At 47.6% G+C, this 18123-nt stretch overlaps 2 protein-coding genes across 2 annotated transcripts in view; both read right to left on the bottom strand.

Moving 5' to 3' along the window:
* The window catches only part of HEATR6 (HEAT repeat containing 6), a 31687-nt gene extending 22090 nt beyond the window's left edge, over positions 1–9597 (bottom strand). Inside the window, exons 1-6 of the mRNA XM_084750503.1 lie at positions 9348–9597; positions 6604–6711; positions 4926–5066; positions 3965–4080; positions 2789–2903; positions 1318–1419 (exon numbers count right to left, since the gene is read on the bottom strand). Coding sequence (XP_084606629.1) covers positions 1318–1419; positions 2789–2903; positions 3965–4080; positions 4926–5066; positions 6604–6711; positions 9348–9566 — 801 coding nt within the window. The 5' untranslated portion in view covers positions 9567–9597. The remainder of the gene's footprint in view (positions 1–1317; positions 1420–2788; positions 2904–3964; positions 4081–4925; positions 5067–6603; positions 6712–9347) is intronic.
* A 1176-nt stretch (positions 9598–10773) lies between these two features.
* Positions 10774–14958, bottom strand: LOC311579732 (protein Wfdc21-like). Its single transcript, XM_084750565.1, has 3 exons — positions 14779–14958; positions 12556–12656; positions 10774–10923 (listed from the first exon to the last, which is right to left on the bottom strand). The coding sequence occupies exons 1-2, from the start codon at positions 14873–14875 to the stop codon at positions 12562–12564; spliced, it is 192 nt and encodes a 63-aa protein (XP_084606691.1). The 5' UTR covers positions 14876–14958; the 3' UTR covers positions 10774–10923; positions 12556–12561.
* Positions 14959–18123: the final 3165 nt, after the last annotated feature.

Genomic DNA, 18123 nt, shown 5'->3' with positions numbered 1-18123 from the left:
GACAGAGCGGATACCCAAGGAGAGACCTCAAAGGTGAGCTTGATCTCATATCCGCCCACCCTTAGTCCCGCCCTGGCGTGCTGACCTCATCGGATTTCTAAAGCTAAGCAGGGTTGGGTGTGGCAAGTACTGTGATGATGGCAGAAGAGCTGAATCTTATACACATGTAGCTCGCTCTGCACTGGCCACACCAGATTAGGCTTAGTTTTAGTGCACTGTAATTTTTGCTTATTAAATCACTTTTATCCAAGTTACTTTTATTAATCACAAACTGATTAAAACAACTTTTTTTTTTTTCAAGACAGGGTCTCTCAGTGTTAGCTTTGGCTGTCCTGGACTCACTTTCTAGATCAGGCTGGCCTCGAACTCACAGTGATCTGCCTGCCTCTGCCTCCTGAGTGCTGGGATTAAAGGCGTGCGCCACCACGCCTGGCTTAATTTATTATTATTTTAAACCCCAATATTTTATTACTTTTTAGGTTTATTTGTGTGCATGAGTGTTCTGCTTGCACATATGTGGACCATGTGGGTATCTGGTGCCTGTGCAGGTCAGAAGAGGGGGCTGGATCCCCCGGAACTGGAGTTGTGAATGGCTGTGAGCCGCCATGTACCTGCTGGATCCTTTGTGAAAGGAACAAGTACCCTTAACCACTGAGCCATCTCCCCAGCCCCTAACTTATCATTTTTATTTATTCACCTATTTCAATATCTGTCTGTCTCTATTTAGGGCTGAAGAGAAAATAAGTAAAGCACTGGTCACAAAGCAGGACTGTCACAGACGGCTTTGACCTGAGGTGAAGACTGAGCCTCTGACTCTTCCTGGGTGAGCTGAAGGATGCTGGATCTCAGGGTGACCCGACTTTCCCAGTGTGCAGGCTCAGAAGCTAATAACGGCGGCCACTGCTCCTTCAGCATAAACCGGTGAAGGGGGCTCAAGATAATGGATAATTAAATTGTCTACAGATCATAGCTCACCACTGATTCCTTTCTGAGATTCTTAAACCTTTGATACATTTTCTCGATTGCGGTTTTTCTCGGCTCTTAATTTTAACTAAATATGCCCAGATATGGACATTTTACTCTGCTCTTAAAACCCAGATGAGAAAACCCTGTCTCAAAAAAAAACAAAAAACAACCAAACAACCACCCCTAAAAAACAAACAAACAAACAAAAAACCAAAACCCAAAAACCAAAGCAAAAAAACCCCATATGAGAACTTCTTATGCGTCACAGTGAGGTGACAGGATATAGGATGTGGCCTCCACACTTGAGGTGTGAAACAGGAAGTGAGGACCCGAGGTGAGGACTTGCTTTACCTTCAGCACAGCCAGCAGCGCTCCCAGGTGCTCGGCCTGCGTCAGTCTCATCTTCCCACCATTGAGAAGTGACTGTACGCCCTTCAGTGCGTTCTGTAACAGCTGAGGGTCGGGGAGGCAGAGATGCAAATTAGAAGGGAGAATAAAACCTAGCTCCTCAGGGACCAACTCTATAGCAGTTACAACGAAAGAGAGAAAAGCCTTCTGGCTGCGTGATGAACATGTTTTGGGGCACACAGCAGAGATGAGGAGCCAGGGAACAGACCCGATGAGCCCCCTGGGCAGCCTTCCAGAAGAGTTCTGCTACTGAGCACTCTTTGTTGTAAACAGTTACAAACCAGCAAGTAAAAATGAGAGGAAGAAAGGGAACAGATGAGGCCATGGAAACGGTGCACGGGGGCTGTGAGACGGCTCAGCATGTACAGGCGCCTGCTGCCAAGCCTGACGACCTGGGTTCAGTTCCCAGGACACACGTGGTGGAAGGAAAGAATCAACTTCTCCAACGTGTTCTCTGTCCTCCACACAAGGGCTATGGCATGCCCACATGCTCTCCCACACATGACATAAAAGAGCAGAGAGGAGAAGTGAATCTGTAAGAAAACACCCAGAGAGGCTCATAAAGGCACGGCACGGGTGGGAGGGCAGTCCTGTGACTGACTTCTTAGCTCAGTAACCCCATTTCCAGAGTATTCCAGAAATACTCCACACAGGGGAGGTTGTAAACTGTAGACATGTTGAACTGGTGGGAAAAGCTAATTTTCATGAATCGTGGCTACAACAATTCCACAAGAAGCTAATGCTTGCTAAATGAGGAAGTCAACAGCAACGTGATTCTGTCACGCACTTTATATTGTGCACGGCACAGGAGCCCGGCAATACGGTTTTACCAGTCCAGTTTTAGGGCAGAGCACAGAGGCACCAGGCATAATCTGCCCAAGTTATCCCACCTGTAGCCACTAGAAACCGTGACGTAAATAAATATGAACTAGAAAGGTATTCAAGAGTCATTAAAACTTTAAAAAGATGGGAGAGCTGTAAAACAGTACCTCAAATGATAAAAGAGCTTGGAAAGCTGAGGACCCACAGAATGAATTCTTTCCAGTGGTCATATCTGAGCTGTATACCAAAAATAACTTTTACTATCTTGGATCTATAATGTTGGAAATGTATGCTTCTTAATTTAAAATATGCTGATATATATGTATCATTAAAAATATTATTGAGCTTTTTTTTTAATGCTAAGATCAGTCATAATCATTGTAATGTTTTTAGATTCAGGAGAAAAAAAAGGACATGGGCTTTTAAGCTGTCAAAACAAAACTCGGGGCAAACCAAAGCAAGCAAAACCAATCCTTGTCATTTGAGTCCAAAGGTGTGGTCTCAGGGCTGTTGACGTACAGACATTGTTCACACACACATACAGAGCTATCTGTCTCCTAGGCCAAACAAATACAGGAGTCAAGTCACCTACCATGCAAAATGTTATATCATCCATATCAGACGATTTTGGAGCCTGCAAAATGGTCAAGAAAGCTTGGAAGCAGACGTGCTGGTAGGACTCCTCCAAGTACGGCTGTCCTGGCACACTAAAACACACGAGTAGAAAGTGACTCAAGCAGTCTCTCTGAGGTGGGGCTTCTAGACAGGCAAGCAGTAACGAGAGCCACGCAGACTGCCGGGTCTGCAACACATCCTGAATGCTACTGTGCTCGGGAAACACACTTTGGTGGGTTAGTGACTGCAGGACGGGCACAGGCTTGAACACACATGGAGGAAGAAGAGATATTTCTACAGAAAACATTATGAATGTACCGCAAGCAGTGCGGAGAAAAAAAAAAACAATCTTTTTTGGTTCTTCCCTTTGGTCGTAGGAGGGAAATAAAGCAGACTCCTACAGAATGACAGTGTGACTGAGTCCGCCTTCCCAGGCCCTGGCCAGCACAGTGCTACCCGGAGACAAGGTCAAGTTTGTACTGCCTGTATGCTATTGCATACCACAGACCCGCTTCATCTTCTTAAAGAAGAAACTGGACTTAACATTCACAGGGATATTCTTTCTAAAGGAATATGAAACTCACATACTGCATGCCCATCGCTTCTAGCATGCATTTCTCCCTTCGTTTCTTGATAGACCTTTTTTTTTTTTTCTTCCCGGAGACAGGGTTTCTCTGTGTGTCCTTGGCTGTCCTGGAATATCTTTGTAGACCAGGCTGGCCTCGAACTCACAGCTATCCACCTGCCTCTGCCTCCTGAGTGCTGGGATTAAAGGTGTGTGCTAGCACTGCCTGGATTTCTCTCCCCACCCCCAAATTTCTTGATAGACCTTCTTGAATTAAAAACAAACAATATAAGACAACCTTGTTAAATAGCATGGGGAACGTAAACTAGGTTCTGTCTCTTTTTGTTTATCGTTGCGTGTAGCCCAAGCCGGCCTGGAACTTGCTATGTAGGACAGCCTGAAGCTAAGGAGCCTCCTGCCTCAGCCTCCTGAGCACGGGCATCACAGGCATGCACCGCAGGGTGTAACTTAAGCTATGCTAGTTTTCTAAGTTGGCTCTGGCTTCAGGCAGTGAGAGCAGTCTGCAAAGGGCCCAAGGGCGGTCCTATCGTCTGTCGACTATTGGGAAACCTGGTTGGCCCCACTTACCTGAGACATAAGTTCGCCATACAGTGCACTGCGGCTCTCCTGACTTCAGGGTCAGAGTGAGTCAAGTCACTCAACTTCACCAAGAGGCCACTTTTGCCTAGCAAGTCCGGGAGGTACTGAAACAAAACAGCAGCCGTGAGGGTCTACGAGCAGCTCTAGGAAGACTGTGTTTGTTAGACAGTATTTTCTTAACTAGGAGGCAGTTAAATATAAAAAGCAAAACAAAACAAAAATCCCCAAAAAACCCAAGCTACCAGGTAAACTGTTCAATGGCTACCAAACATGCGCAGAAACAAGCAGCAAGAGTCATTACTAGGTAGTTGCTGAGAGTCTTTGGTCTTGGCTGTGTGGACAAAGGGTGCTGATGAAAGCGATGGCCATCAGTTAACCGAGTGCCATGCACTGCCTCACTTCATCCTTAGAATAACTAACCCTCTTACACATGACGAACAAGGCTCTGAGGGGTTCATAAGAACTTCCCTAGGCTATCCGTACAATTAGCGACTGGACGGATACTTGGAAACAGGGCACCTTGGCTCTCAAGTCTGTGCTCCTAGCCTTTCAGAGGGAAGACAGAATAAACTACCTGTCATAGTTAGCTTCAGTAGTCAACCTGACACAAACCTACGGTCCCCTGGGAAGCGGGGAACCTCAACTGAGGACTTTTCTCCATCAAGCTGGCCCTGGGGAAATGTCTGTGGGGCATTTTCTTAATTGCTAACTGATGTAGGGGGGTCCCAGCCTGCTGTGGGTGTCCACCATCCCTAGGCCTAGGCTGTTGGGCCTGCGCTGTATGAGAAGCAAGCCGAAACAAGCTAGTAAGCAGCGTTTCTCCGTGGTTTCCTCTACAGCTCCTGGCTGTTCGATGGTTGGTTAGAAGCTGTAAGATGATATAAACCCAGTCTTCCCCAGGTTGCTTTTGGTCATGGTGGATACCACAGGACACAGCCTGAGACATTACCTTTTGACATTTTGAGCCATTGCAGTAAAGCAGAGCTGCCAGGGCTTGGAGAATTTCCATGTGTGTCCAGGAGCTGCACTGCTCAATAGCTGAGATCGTGTAGGTCAGCAGGAACTCCAAGTTCTGCTCATCCACAACCACCTGCCAAGGAAGGAAAGAACCGAGATGCTCTAACTTAAGAGAGGGCATGCTCATCTTTTGTTGTTGTTGTTGTTGTTGTTGTTGTTCCAAAGCATCGGGGCTCTAAGGTTTGCAAGCTTGATCAAGATACGGGGAGACCTTCCCCTTGACACAGGGTCTCCGCCTCTTCTGCCCCTCTGATCTCTGCAGAGTAGAAGCTGGTAGTCCCTGTAACTTTTCCTGGAATTACTCAGAAACTGACAGCTATAATACAAGATTCAATACACTGAAACGTCTTAATTCAATTAAATTGACTTATACACAATAATTACTCAACTAATATACAGCTAAATACATACTATGAATCTGTCATGATGTGACAAATACACCAATAAGATATGACAGATTCCTGTTCCCCCAGAGTTTATAATTCTCCTGAAAAAGAGTGGGCTAACCAAAAGTCTATTTATAGACATTCAAGTTCGTATACAATATCATCAAACGCTAGAAAGCTGGCTATGGGCTGTAGGTGCCACAAGTGATAGGAAGTTTTCCAACTGTCAGTGACACAAAAATGTAGCATGTGACAACAGCAAAAATTCAGATGATATCCCACACCTGTCTGTGACATTCTAAGCCTGGAAACAATGTGAGCTCACCTAACACACACATCAGCACCCATCTCCTTCTGACGGCAGGGCTCTGGCTTGAGGGTGCCCCTTCTCTTGCAGTCCAGAGGATTCTGGCTGACACAATGCTGGACAGTCATATACTCATCGACCCAGGGACTCACCTAGGAGTTCTCACAGAAGGACAACTACAAAACAGTCTTGACAGAAATAACTGTGGACTTTCATCCTGGGGCTCTCTGTCCCCAAGCTACTTTTGAGGTTTTTATGTAGATCACAAAAATAATAGTTTCAGGGGGAAAAAATATTGGTAGGAAAGAAATAAGGAATCCTGTAATTTTGTTCTGGGATATATCTTGCTCAATTCTATCTTCCACTGGGGAAAAAAGAAAGAAAGAAAGAAAGAAAGAAAAAGAGAAAGAAAGAAAGAAAGAAAAACCCAAACACCAAAAATCTAAGATGTTGGTTTATTGAACCAAACATAAAGGAATATTTCTCAGAAGCAAGAGTCTAGAATGTCTTAGAAAATATATTTGGTCAGTTGTATTTGGATTTGATGATGTACTCTTATTAAGCATAGCTGGCAGTGAACCCATGGCCTCATGTATGCCAGGGGGCCAAGGCTCCACCATTCACTGAGTTACATTCCCAGCTCAAGACATTTTGCTTTTCCAAGTTTTTCCAAAAGATTCGAATACTGACCTGGTTGTGGTAGCAAACATTTGTAATTCCAGCACTTTACAGGTGAACAAAAAGATGAGAAAGTTAAGGAAAATCTTTCTCATGCCAACCTGCGCTAAGATCCTATCTAAAAACAAACAAACAAAAAAAAGACGAGCCTACCATATCTACCATGGGGTGGTATTTCAAAGGCATTTATGTGTTCTCAGCATTCACAATCTGAGCCCTAAGGTTACAGACAGAATTACCTGTAATCTGTTAAGTAAGTGATGGATCAGCTGAGACACTTTGCTCACAAGGTGATTCTGAGTAAGAGGCACCAGCTGACAAGCTCGCACAAGAAGACCACTGACATCCTATTAAAAAAAAAAAAGACAAAACAATGATAATGCACCTGTTAGCCAAGTGACCCCCATCCAAACACAGTCAAGTGGAAAAAGTATAGTGAATGTTCCACACTCAGTGAGGAAAAATATCTGAGTGAAAGTTGAAACAGAAAGTGAGGGTTGGGGGAATGAAATAACAAAAATTAGGAAGCACTAAAAAGAAGGAAAAGAACTTTAACCATAACAGTACTATTAAGCAACAATAGAAAGGCTTCTAGCATAGAAAAGCACACGCTGTAGCTAAGAACATCAAGTAAGCCAGACATTCAATGCTACTGAGCAAGTAAGAACCAACACTTACATGATGACTCTTACATAGAATTAGAAAATTACAAAATGTAGAAGGAATTTTAATTCAGAACATGGATGGTCTGGTAAGAGACCACATCCGAAGACCTTCTGGGTCTGCATGATCTGGCTGCAATGCAGACATGTTAGGTGGTGGCAGCACATGCCTTTAATCCCAGGAGAGACTGAGGCCAGCAGATGTCTGAGTTCGAGGCCAGCTGGGTATAGAGGAAGGTTTCAAAAGCTTAGGTCCAGGAATGGTGCTACACACTTTTAATCCCAAACAGTGAAGGTAAAGTTAGCTTGTAGAAGGAAGCACCCAAGTTTGAAAGTGATGTCTAATTGAGTGGCAGACATGTGATGAATGAGTGAAAGATTTGACAGATTAGGATATGCCCAACTCTCAGAGGAGAGAGGAAAGGGAAGCAGCACCAAGGAGAGAGACACTTTTACAGAGGGAGGTTAAAGAGATAACAAGGCAGAGAATTTGGGGAGCCAGAAGATTCGAGCAGATGCTGGAGTTAGTCTGAGCCCAAGCAGAGCAATTCAGGTGCTGAGAGAGAAGCCAGATTAAACAAGTCAGTTGGGAGAGGAGTTGGAGGCAGAGCAGCTGAATTGAATGAGCCAGCCATAAGTTCAGAACTAGAAAGGGTGAGCTTATTAAGCAGTAAGTCTCAGAGGCTGAAAACATTCTAGGCCTAGGTTTGATTGTATGGAGGCTAGAAGCTTCCAGGACTAGGCCTAGGTTAACTAGGCGGATAAAAGTTACTTTTACAACAACAACAAAAATGACAATATCCATGGATGACACCACTACTGATGCTTACTGAGTAAAAAGCCTCTGAACATCTAGTGTGTGCCAGGTAGTAGGCTAGGTCTTTTGACTCCAAAGGTGAGACAAACATTTCCCTGAATGGCAAACAATTTACAGTCTACTGAGGGAGACAGAAAGATACACAAATCTTTCTGAAGGCTTGAAGAATGAATAGAACTTTGCCAGGCAGACAAGTAATCAAAAACAAAACAAAACAAAACAAAAACAAAAACCAAGTAATGGGACTAGAGTGTGGGACGCCTTGGAGATGTGATGTCATCAGGTGCTTGAACAGCAGCAAGTTCCAAAGACTGTACCCAGGGGCTAAGAGGAGAAAAAGGAGAGAAAACTAGAAAGTCACAGATTTGTTGTTGTTGTAAAAAAAAAAATCAAACTAGATAAATAAAAGTTCCCTTAACTTCACTCTTGATTCCACTTCGCTCCCTTTGGTGAGCTCTTCTGGATTTTTCCCCCCTTCGTATATAAATTTACTTAGTTTAAAAATCCTTCTCCCTCCTTGAGTTCCATATATGTCTCTTACTGTATGGATGGACTGTTTTATTAGGCAGCTTGTTTCAGTCATTTCCAAATATACACTGAAAATATCTGATTAGGTTTACACTTTTATAGGTTGTATTTTTTGTTTTTTAACCAAATAGTAGATTCTGGCAACATAAGCAAGAGTAGTCTGGAAAGGGGCTAGACTGAAGAAAGACCAGTGAAGAGACCAGGGGAATTGTCCAGGCAAGAATTATTTTTGCCTAAGTCACAGACAATGGGAATAGAGAAGAGAGAGTGAACCGGAAAAAACATGTTTGAGATCGACTCTGAAGAACTTCAATCCGACAGGCTCCAGCACAAAGGAAAAAAAACAAAACAAACAAACAAACAAAAACGAACACAAACAACAACAACAAAAACAAATGTGTGCGCGCCTTGTGTGTATTTAGGGTTTCGGAAGGTAGTATGAATTGGGGATGGGGGTGTGGGAGACAACGTAGTCATCTTTTTGAGCCATCAAATGTGAGGTGCTTGTGGGTAGGGCTGGCTCAAGGATCCTGGATATCAGTGGTAGAAGAGGTCTGATGTGATAAGATTACCCTGACGGTAGAAGTGGAGGCAAATGAGAGCTAGTACGAAAACGGCAGAAAATAGATGCCCCACAGCAAACCTGGGCTCCAATTCTAACTCTGCCATTTGCCAAACCACTCCTGCTGGATCTTTGTGAGCTTCCGTGTGCTCATCTGCGAAACCAACTAAAACCATCCTCGTCCCGACATTCCTGGAATCGTTTTTTCCAAGGATGGCAGCTGAGGGCGTTAGCGCAGAAGCCTTTGAAAGATGCTAGCTTGCCAGCTTTCAGAAAGATGGAGGGCAGAGACTACGGCACGGGTGGAGGGAGAAAGCCAGGCTGGAACTAAGTCATCCGGGATACGGGTGAGACCCGGAGGGGCGGGAGGGAGGAACCAGCGGTGGACCGGGAAGGGTGAGGCACGCCGCCTACCTCGGGGGTCACGCCGCCGCCCTCGCTGTAGTTCTCGGAGATGAGCTGGTCGAAGAGCAGGTGGATCTCCATGCGGGACACAGCGCTGTCATCCGGCTGCAGCGCCCGGAGCCTGGCGGACAAGCGGCGGAACCCATCGTCCAGCTCGGGCGAGAGCTCCCGCGGGGCCTCTCGCGGCTGCCCACAAGGAAGCGAGGCGGCGACTTGCACCGCCGCCATTTTTTTTCCTACGTAAGATAGTTGGGAAATACTTCCGGGGCACCGTTTGGGGCAGGGCCTCGTTGTAGGCTCTAGTTCCGGAAAGGCTTTTTATTTGCACTACAGATTGCAAGCCCGTGGTGTGGTGTGGGTGTCCTTCAGCGAGGTATCTTGTAAAAGGTGGCAGAAATAAGGCTTGGAAACTTCACTTACCCACCCCCTGTTTATTCTCTCAGATTGTTGGCAGGGCTAACGTTGCTCGAGTTTTAAGATTCCGGCCGGAATTGGAGAGCACTCTTGTAGATGGCATGGCAGAAATGCTATGTGACATCCATCCTTCTACCCTTATATCCTAGCAGAGGCCTTGGTTTCCTCCTTACCACCAGCCACAAAAGTCCCACTACCTAGAGAGAGAAACTGGTTATCTTAGCAGCGGTGCTTCTTGCTTAGCACCAAGAGTAATTGAAGCCGTACTTAAGACATATTTAAATATTGCGCCGAGCTTGAAGGATGTTACTCCTGGTTCTTACCACAATAGAAGTATGAAGAGACTGTGTCAACAGTCTGGGTTTAACAACATGGACGACCCACATAAAGACTGAATGGCCTTGGTATTAAAGAGTGTTATACTGGTGCTAAGCTGTGAGTTTCCAGTCTCAGGGCGGGAGGTGGGTGTGTAGGGACTGTACTACCATGTAACTCAAGCTAGGGTCTTCCTGGGAACTCTCTCTCTATATATATTTTTTCCCTTCAGTTGGTGATGACCATAGAATAGGTCCGTTCATTTTCTTGGTGGACCCACATCGCCACCCATAAGGATACATGCTATCAGAACTCAAGATATTGGCATTAGTAGCCTTTCCACTGTTAGAATTAGTTAACTGAGAGAAACAGTTTAAAGGAAGGAATGTTGTTGTTGTTGTTTGGGGGTGCACTGTTTCATAAGTTTAAGGTTATGCTTGGGTGGATCTCCTGCTTTGCTCTGTAGTAAAGTAGGATTACCATGACAACAGGAGTGTTTGGTTGAGGCCGCTCACCTAAAGCAACCAGGGAGCAGCAAGGAACAAGGCAGGCCCAGGACAAAATACCCCAGTGATCTACCTACTCTAGCAAGGCCCCTCCTTCCTAAACAGTGCCATCAGCTGTAGACCAGTCACCCTCCACAAATGAATCTGTGGGAGACGTGCCATAGTCAAACCATAACAACCTCCAAAAAAGGAACCCAAGTAGTGTGGAGACTTTTACTGTGTGGTTTATTAAAAGAAACACCTTGTTCCTCCCCCACTGTGCTCCTTGTGATCTCCGTCCATGGCCTCCATCTTCAACTATTTCTTGGTCACAGAACTCCAACAGGCACATTTTTTCCCCCAGGTAGAAGCTACAGGAAGAGATGAGCAGTTATTAGAGAAGATGGCCCTTGAGACAATTCTTTGTTGGAGAAATAGATGTAAGAATTACACATGGGACATCTGTGTGGGATATCTGGCTACCCAGAATGCAATGAGAAACAGCAGTTCTTGATTCTGGAAATCCATAACACCATCAAGAAGCCAGCAAGCACTACAGGTAGGATAGATAAATAAAATGTTCTGAACATAGATAGTTTGGGCTTGTTTTGCTTTTGTTGTTTGGTTTTTTCGAGACAGGGTTTCTCTGTGTAACCTTGACTGTCCTGGACTCGCTTCATAGACCAGGTTGGCCTCGAACTCACAGAGATCCACCTGCCTCTGCCTCCTGAGTGCTGGGATTAAAGGTGTGCCCCTGTTTGGGCTTGTTTTAATTTGATATATTAGTATTATTTGTGTATGTATGTATGTGCAGTCATGTGCATGCCATGGCACATGCAGAAGACAGAGGACAGCTTTTGAGAGCCAGTTCTCTCCTTCCACCATGTGGATTCTAGGGACCAAACTCAGGTCACCAGTCTTGGCAGCAGGAGCCTTTACCTATAGATAAATCTTGTTGGCCTGAATAGTTTGGTGTTTAAGAGTACATGCTAAATCTGCTAATACAATTTAACCATATTAATTCAATTTAATAATGGTAGCTTTTTATTCTTTAAAAAAATTAATGGATACTGAAAATTAAAAAGGTAAACATACACTAATATGAATCCTATCAACTATTTTTACAGAGAAAGGATGTGCTTATGATGTACATATGGCAACCTACATCAAAGGACTAACATGATTATAATTACTAATTCCCAAAGGAATAAGTAAGGGTGTTCACACTTTAATATTCATTTACAGCCATGTTAATGTTATAAAATAAATACCTTAAATGTACATTTACAGAGATTTCTCATAGAGGACCATATACAATGGACTACAGAGAAAGCAAAGATGGCTGGATGGGACTGAGAATAAGTACTGAGATTAAAATTGTTGATTAACTAATTTAGAATGAAATAGCTAAGAAATCAAATAGGTACAATATTTTGTTTGCTTGTTTGTTTGTTTTAAAGATTTATTTATTTATTATGTACAGTGTTCTATCTGCATGTAACCCCTGCAGGCCAGAAGAGGGCACCATATCTCATTATGGATGGTTGTGAGCCATCATGTGGTTTCTCTGAGTTGAACTCAGGACCTTTGGAAGAGCCGCCAGTGCTCTTAACCTCTGAGCCACATCTCCAGCCCAAGATTTTGTGTTTAGATATATATTTGTGCATAGTTAAATATGCACCACAGTCATATACAGACATCGTTTTGGAGTGATTTGGGTGATTTTTATCTTCTTGCTCAAATATGGTTTGACTTTTCTCTTGGGTAGACTGGGTTGGAAAATTATTCTAACAGTTTGGAAAGCACCATCTTGTGGTAGGTGCTTCTTCTGCATGGAGGAAAAAGGGAGGAGCTATAGGAAGATACATAGAGTTCCATCCTACCAACTTCTGGAAAGCCCCATGGGCGGTCAAATGTAGAACCTGCCTAGTCTGGGCAAGATTTGTAGGAATAGTAAGGGCCAGGTGTTTTGTTGTTGTTGTTTTGTTTTGTTTTGTTTTTACCTGTTGTTAGTTCATAATACAGACGTGACTGCACCCATTGCTGACACATTGCTCCCCTGGATCACAGTCCCAGTCACCTTTGCAGAGCTCAACGCAGGTGCCTAAGTTAGAAAAGATCAGTTGAAAGCAAGCATGGTGGACCAAGGCAGGCAAGTCATCAGCAAGAGGCCAACCTGGACTGCAAAACGCATTTACCCTCTCACAGACAGACAAACGGACTGGCAAAGACCACTGTGCTAGAGGATCAAGTGCTGGGGATGACAGCCCTCGATTGAAGAGTAAATTTCACCATTTTTTAAAGCTCAGTATGTAGTACCATTTGTAACTGTTTGTTTCTATTAAAAAATGCATACAATTAATCACATTAAAGCAAGCCTACTTTGAGACAGATACAGAGATTGCATTTGTGGAAAGGACTGCAGAAGGTTGTTTAAATGAAAATACTTTCCCACAGCACAGGACATGGAGCAGAGAAGGGGATACCCAGACTTGCTGGTTGTCTTGCAGTCTCTGTGAGGCTGTTCTCCCTAGTTTATAGTGTGATCCCTAAGTGGTTATGACATGGTTGTTGCTTTGAGGTGAGAAAGACCATTGTCCCTATTCACAGTAGTTTGGTCAATCATTAAGTCTTTATGATGTTTTGCTATATATAAAGCAACCAGGAAGGGCAGTGACATAAGAAGCACGTCTTAGAGCCTTCCAATGCAAGTGAGACTTATCGTTAAGGCACTGGAAACAAAGCAGGGTTTCACAAGTGTCCTGGAAGGTGGATCCAGGGGACTCAAAGGGCTCAGAAGAGGCACGGCATTATTCTTGTTCACCAGAAAAAGTAAGCCTGGAAGTGCAGGAATATTCTCAGGGAAGAGTATGGAGATGGCGCGGGGGAGAGAGAGCAGGTGGGGTGCTGTGAGGAAAGATGCAAAAATTCACAAGGGGAAAGCGTAGTAGGGCCGGACTCTGGGGATGCTGGTGTGTTACCTAGGAGACAGGGCTACCGACCCAAGACGCTGAGACGGACACTTCCAGTCTTGTTCGTTGGACATACCACCTGCCTCTCTCTGTTCCCTGGAATATGAGGAGCGAGGAGGAATGGCAAGGAGAAGTCTGGGAAAGTTCGGGAGCGGGAGAAATAAATGCTTCAGGGGGGCAAGAAGCTCAGCACGACCTGGGGATTTGGGATTCCACGTAACAGGCTGAGGGAAGAAGGACGCTTGGGAGGATTCTTGGCTGCAAAAGCATAGACAGAACCAGGATTCAACTAGTAAGCACATCAGAGAAGGAAGAGGGGGGCGGGGAGGGGAGCTTTGGGGGAACTATTGCAGTGGCAGAGCAGTGGAGTAATCAGGGCTGGCCGCAGTGAGGCAACAGGAGGGCAAGGGACAGGAGACACGAGCAGTGTTTCAACAACAGGCAGTTGATGGAGTGGGAAAGAGTGGGGAGGAGAGGGGCTAAGCTCCGTCTAAAGCCATGTGAGAGCTTACGTTTCAGTAAAAGATAATCCAGGAAAGCAGGGTGGGGTGAGCTGGGGGAGGGCACACAGCACCGGGGCTGCATAGGTGAGGCTTTACTACTGAGAGGGGTCAGGGGCCTCGTTCAGAGCACCTGAGGGGAATGTGCCAGGAGCGTGGCAAGGCTGAGGTCAAGAGAAGAATGGTCAGAGAATAAGCATACTCCTTTGAGGCCTAATAAGGTGAGGCGGCTTGTGTTTGTGATCCCGGCAGAGCAGGATGATGTAGGAAGATCGCCATGAGTCTGGGGTCAGCCTGAGCTACACAGTCAGTTCCTGGCCAGCTTGGGCTGCAGCATGAGACCTCCGCAAACAAGCAACAATAAACACCCTATGGCAACAAAACCCTTGTTGAGACTCTTGTTGGTAAAAGACATGGAGACTGGCCTGTGTTTAACAGAATTACAGAAGTATTTTCTATAGACAGTTCAAGGAAGAAGCTGGTCGAGAGGGAGGCCCTGGGGAGATGGAGAATGGCTGTGGTGAGCATGCGGCAGTGCCCAGTTAGGAGGTGACCCAGCAAATGGCGAGAGAAAGAAGAAACAGAAGAGGGATTCTGTTCTGGAGAGCTAAGAGGTGACCATCAAGGAGGATCCTAAAGAGAACTTTCTTTCCTCCCTTTTCTCCCCACTTCCTGCATGCGCTGGTTTTGGAGGTTCTACTCCAGAGGCGCCTTCACTCAAGGAAGACTAATGCAACCATTTGTCCAGACTTACCTAAAAGCTGCAACGGTCTCACTGCAGCCTGTAGCTCCTGCACCTCCAGGCTGAGGGTGACGAGGAACACCAAGAAAAGGAAGGCGCCCAGCTTCATGTTGCTGCTGGAGGATTTTGACTAACAAGCGGCAGGGCTGAGAGCTGCTAGAATTGCAGTTCTTTCCCTCCACTGAGCTAGGATGCAAGGCCAGAGGCGGGTCTGCACATCTCGGAAGGCAGAGCCCCACCCAGAAACTGGCATTGCTAGAAACACACACGCCGCGTGTGTCTGGGTAGTGCCATGTTACCCAAGCCAGGTTCAGCCAAAGAGCACCTTCCTCTTCTCCACATAGTCTCTCCAAAGCTGGAACGCTGGAGTGGGTTAGGAGCTCTCGTTCCTTTTCAACAAAGTCTTAGAGATCTACTCCGGGCCAGGAATGAGCTGGGATAAGGGATGTGTCCTCAAGGAATTACAATCCAGGGTCTGAGTGTCAGCAAGGACACCATCAGCTTTTTCACACCTCCCTTGCTGCTCTAGGACAATTGTTCTTGTCACTGAGGATGAGGAGAGGCAATAAGAGTGGCCACCCATTGAAGAGACAGCAAGCCTCTGCCTTGATGTGATTATTTCTGCTGCTTGGAGCCTTCATTTTGGGGAACCCTAGCTGGCAATATCCATGTTAAACACCCCCAGGATGCCTCTCGGGCTGTACCACTGCTGTGGAATTTGGAACGGGGTGATAGTGACAACCAGCCTAGGTGTGACCTTTCATTTCCTCCTTGTAGATGTGCCTGCAAATCTAGATGAGTGAGTGAGTGTGTACTGAAAAGATATTATAATTTTGGGGTGGCTTTTCTAATCACTCACTCTAGCTATCAAATAAATGAGACAGAGACTTATAAGATTTATTAATAAGTTTTAGGCTCAATCACTGGGCAGATATGATCTATCTTAATCCTCTAAGCTAGTCTGGCTACTTCCCAGCCACATGTCCTGAGTTACTTGCCATATTGGTCCCGTCTGGGCTGTTTCTGCTCCATCAGGTCAGTTCTTAATTGCTTCATCCTTTCTTTCCCTTTCTTCCTTCTTCTCTCTTGTGGTCCCTACCTGAGACTCCAAGACTAGGAATGGAAGCTCTGCCTACCTCTTCTGCCCAGCTACAGGCTGTCTGGCTTTTTTATTAACCAATCAGAGATAATTGGGAAGCAGAGTTTATACAATATTGATTAATGTACGTGACAATGTTCTCATCTGGACTGCAACCAGATCTTGGGGCCCAGAATCCAGCATTTGAATACACAGAACACCAGGCCAACCCACAACAGTGTACCTCAGACTACTCGTGGTTTGCGTGCCAGGGGGATATACCCTCTTCTTTCCTGGGAGGTGGGAGGGGGCACACATAATGTTTGTCTATGAACACAGTACTGGCCAGGTTTGTATGTCAACTTGACACAAGCTAGTGTCATCAGAGAGGAAGGAGCCTCAGTTGAGGCAATGCCTCCTTGAGATCCAGCTGTAAAGCATTTTCTCAATTAGTGATTAATAGGTGAGGTCCCAGCCCATAGTAAGTGGTGCCAACCCTGGGCTGCTGGTCCTGGGTTGTATAAGGAAGCATGCTGAGCAAGCCAGGAAGTAGCTCCCCTCCATGGCCTCTGCATCAGCTTCTGCCTCAAGGTTCCAGCCCTGCTTGAGTTCTTGTCTTGACTTCTTCCAAGGATGGATTATGATTTGGAAGTATAAGCAAAATAAACCCTTTCCTTCCCGACTTGATTTTTGGTATTTTCTTGTAGCAATAGAAACCCTTAACTACCGTGTCTCATAAAACACCTTAACATGAAATGGTTTGGAAGCAGGCGGAGGAGGGGGAGTGAGGGGCAGCAGGGGGAGGAGGGGGAGTGAGGGGGTAACAGGGGGAGGAGGAGGAGTGAGGGGCGGCAGGGGGAGGAGGGGGAGTGAGGGGGTAACAGGGGGAGGAGGGGGAGTGAGGGGCGGCAGGGGGGAGGAGGGGGAGTGAGGAGTAGCAGGGGGGAGGAGGGGGAGTGAGGGGGTAACAGGGGGAGGAGGGGGAGTGAGGGGGTAACAGGGGGAGGAGGGGGAGTGAGGGGCGGCAGGGGGGAGGAGGGGGAGTGAGGGGGTAACAGGGGGAGGAGGGGGAGTGAGGGGGTAACAGGGGGAGGAGGGGGAGTGAGGGGGTAACAGGGGGAGGAGGGGGAGTGAGGGGGTAACGGGGAGGAGGGGGAGTGAGGGGCGGCAGGGGGGAGGAGGGGGAGTGAGGGGGTAACAGGGGGAGGAGGGGGAGTGAGGGGGTAACAGGGGGAGGAGGGGGAGTGAGGGGGTAACAGGGGGAGGAGGGGGAGTGAGGGGTAGCAGGGGGGAGGAGGGGGAGTGAGGGGGTAACAGGGGGAGGAGGGGGAGTGAGGGGGTAACAGGGGGAGGAGGGGGAGTGAGGGGTAGCAGGGGGGAGGAGGGGGAGTGAGGGGGTAACAGGGGGAGGAGGGGGAGTGAGGGGGTAACAGGGGGGGGAGGGGGAGTGAGGGGGTAACAGGGGGAGGAGGGGGAGTGAGGGGGTAACAGGGGGAGGAGGGGGAGTGAGGGGGTAACAGGGGGAGGAGGGGGAGTGAGGGGGTAACAGGGGGAGGAGGGGGAGTGAGGGGTAGCAGGGGGGAGGAGGGGGAGTGAGCGGGTAACAGGGGGAGGAGGGGGAGTGAGGGGCGGTAGGGGGGAGGAGGGGGAGTGAGGGGGTAACAGGGGGAGGAGGGGGAGTGAGGGGGTAACAGGGGGAGGAGGGGGAGTGAGGGGGTAGCAGGGGGGAGGAGGGGGAGTGAGGGGGTAGCAGGGGGAGGAGGGGGAGTGAGGAGTAGCAGGGGGAGGAGGGAAAGTGAGGGGCGGCAGGGGGAGGAGGGGGAGTGAGGGGCGGCAGGGGAGGAGGGGGAGTGAGGGGTAGCAGGGGGAGGAGGGGGAGTGAGGGGCGGCAGGGGGGAGGAGGGGGAGTGAGGGGGTAACAGGGGGAGGAGGGGGAGTGAGGGGCGGCAGGGGGGAGGAGGGGGAGTGACGGGGTAACAGGGGGAGGAGGGGGAGTGAGGGGGTAACAGGGGGAGGAGGGGGAGTGAGGGGCGGCAGGGGGGAGGAGGGGGTAACAGGGGGAGGAGGGGGAGTGAGGGGGAGTGAGGGGGTAACAGGGGGAGAAGGGGGAGTGAGGGGCGGCAGGGGGAGGAGGGGGTAACAGGGGGAGGAGGGGGAGTGAGGGGTAGCAGGGGGAGGAGGGGGAGTGAGGGGGTAACAGGGGGAGGAGGGGGAGTGAGAGGGGGTAACAGGGGGAGGAGGGGGAGTGAGAGGCGGCAGGGGGGAGGAGGGGGAGTGAG

The sequence above is a fragment of the Acomys minous genome (genome assembly GCF_964271855.1).
Source record: "Acomys minous genome assembly, chromosome: 12".
NCBI classification, from domain to species: domain Eukaryota; kingdom Metazoa; phylum Chordata; class Mammalia; order Rodentia; family Muridae; genus Acomys; species Acomys minous.
Note: the sequence above shows the minus strand (reverse complement) of the source record. Positions and strands in the feature narration are given on the sequence as shown.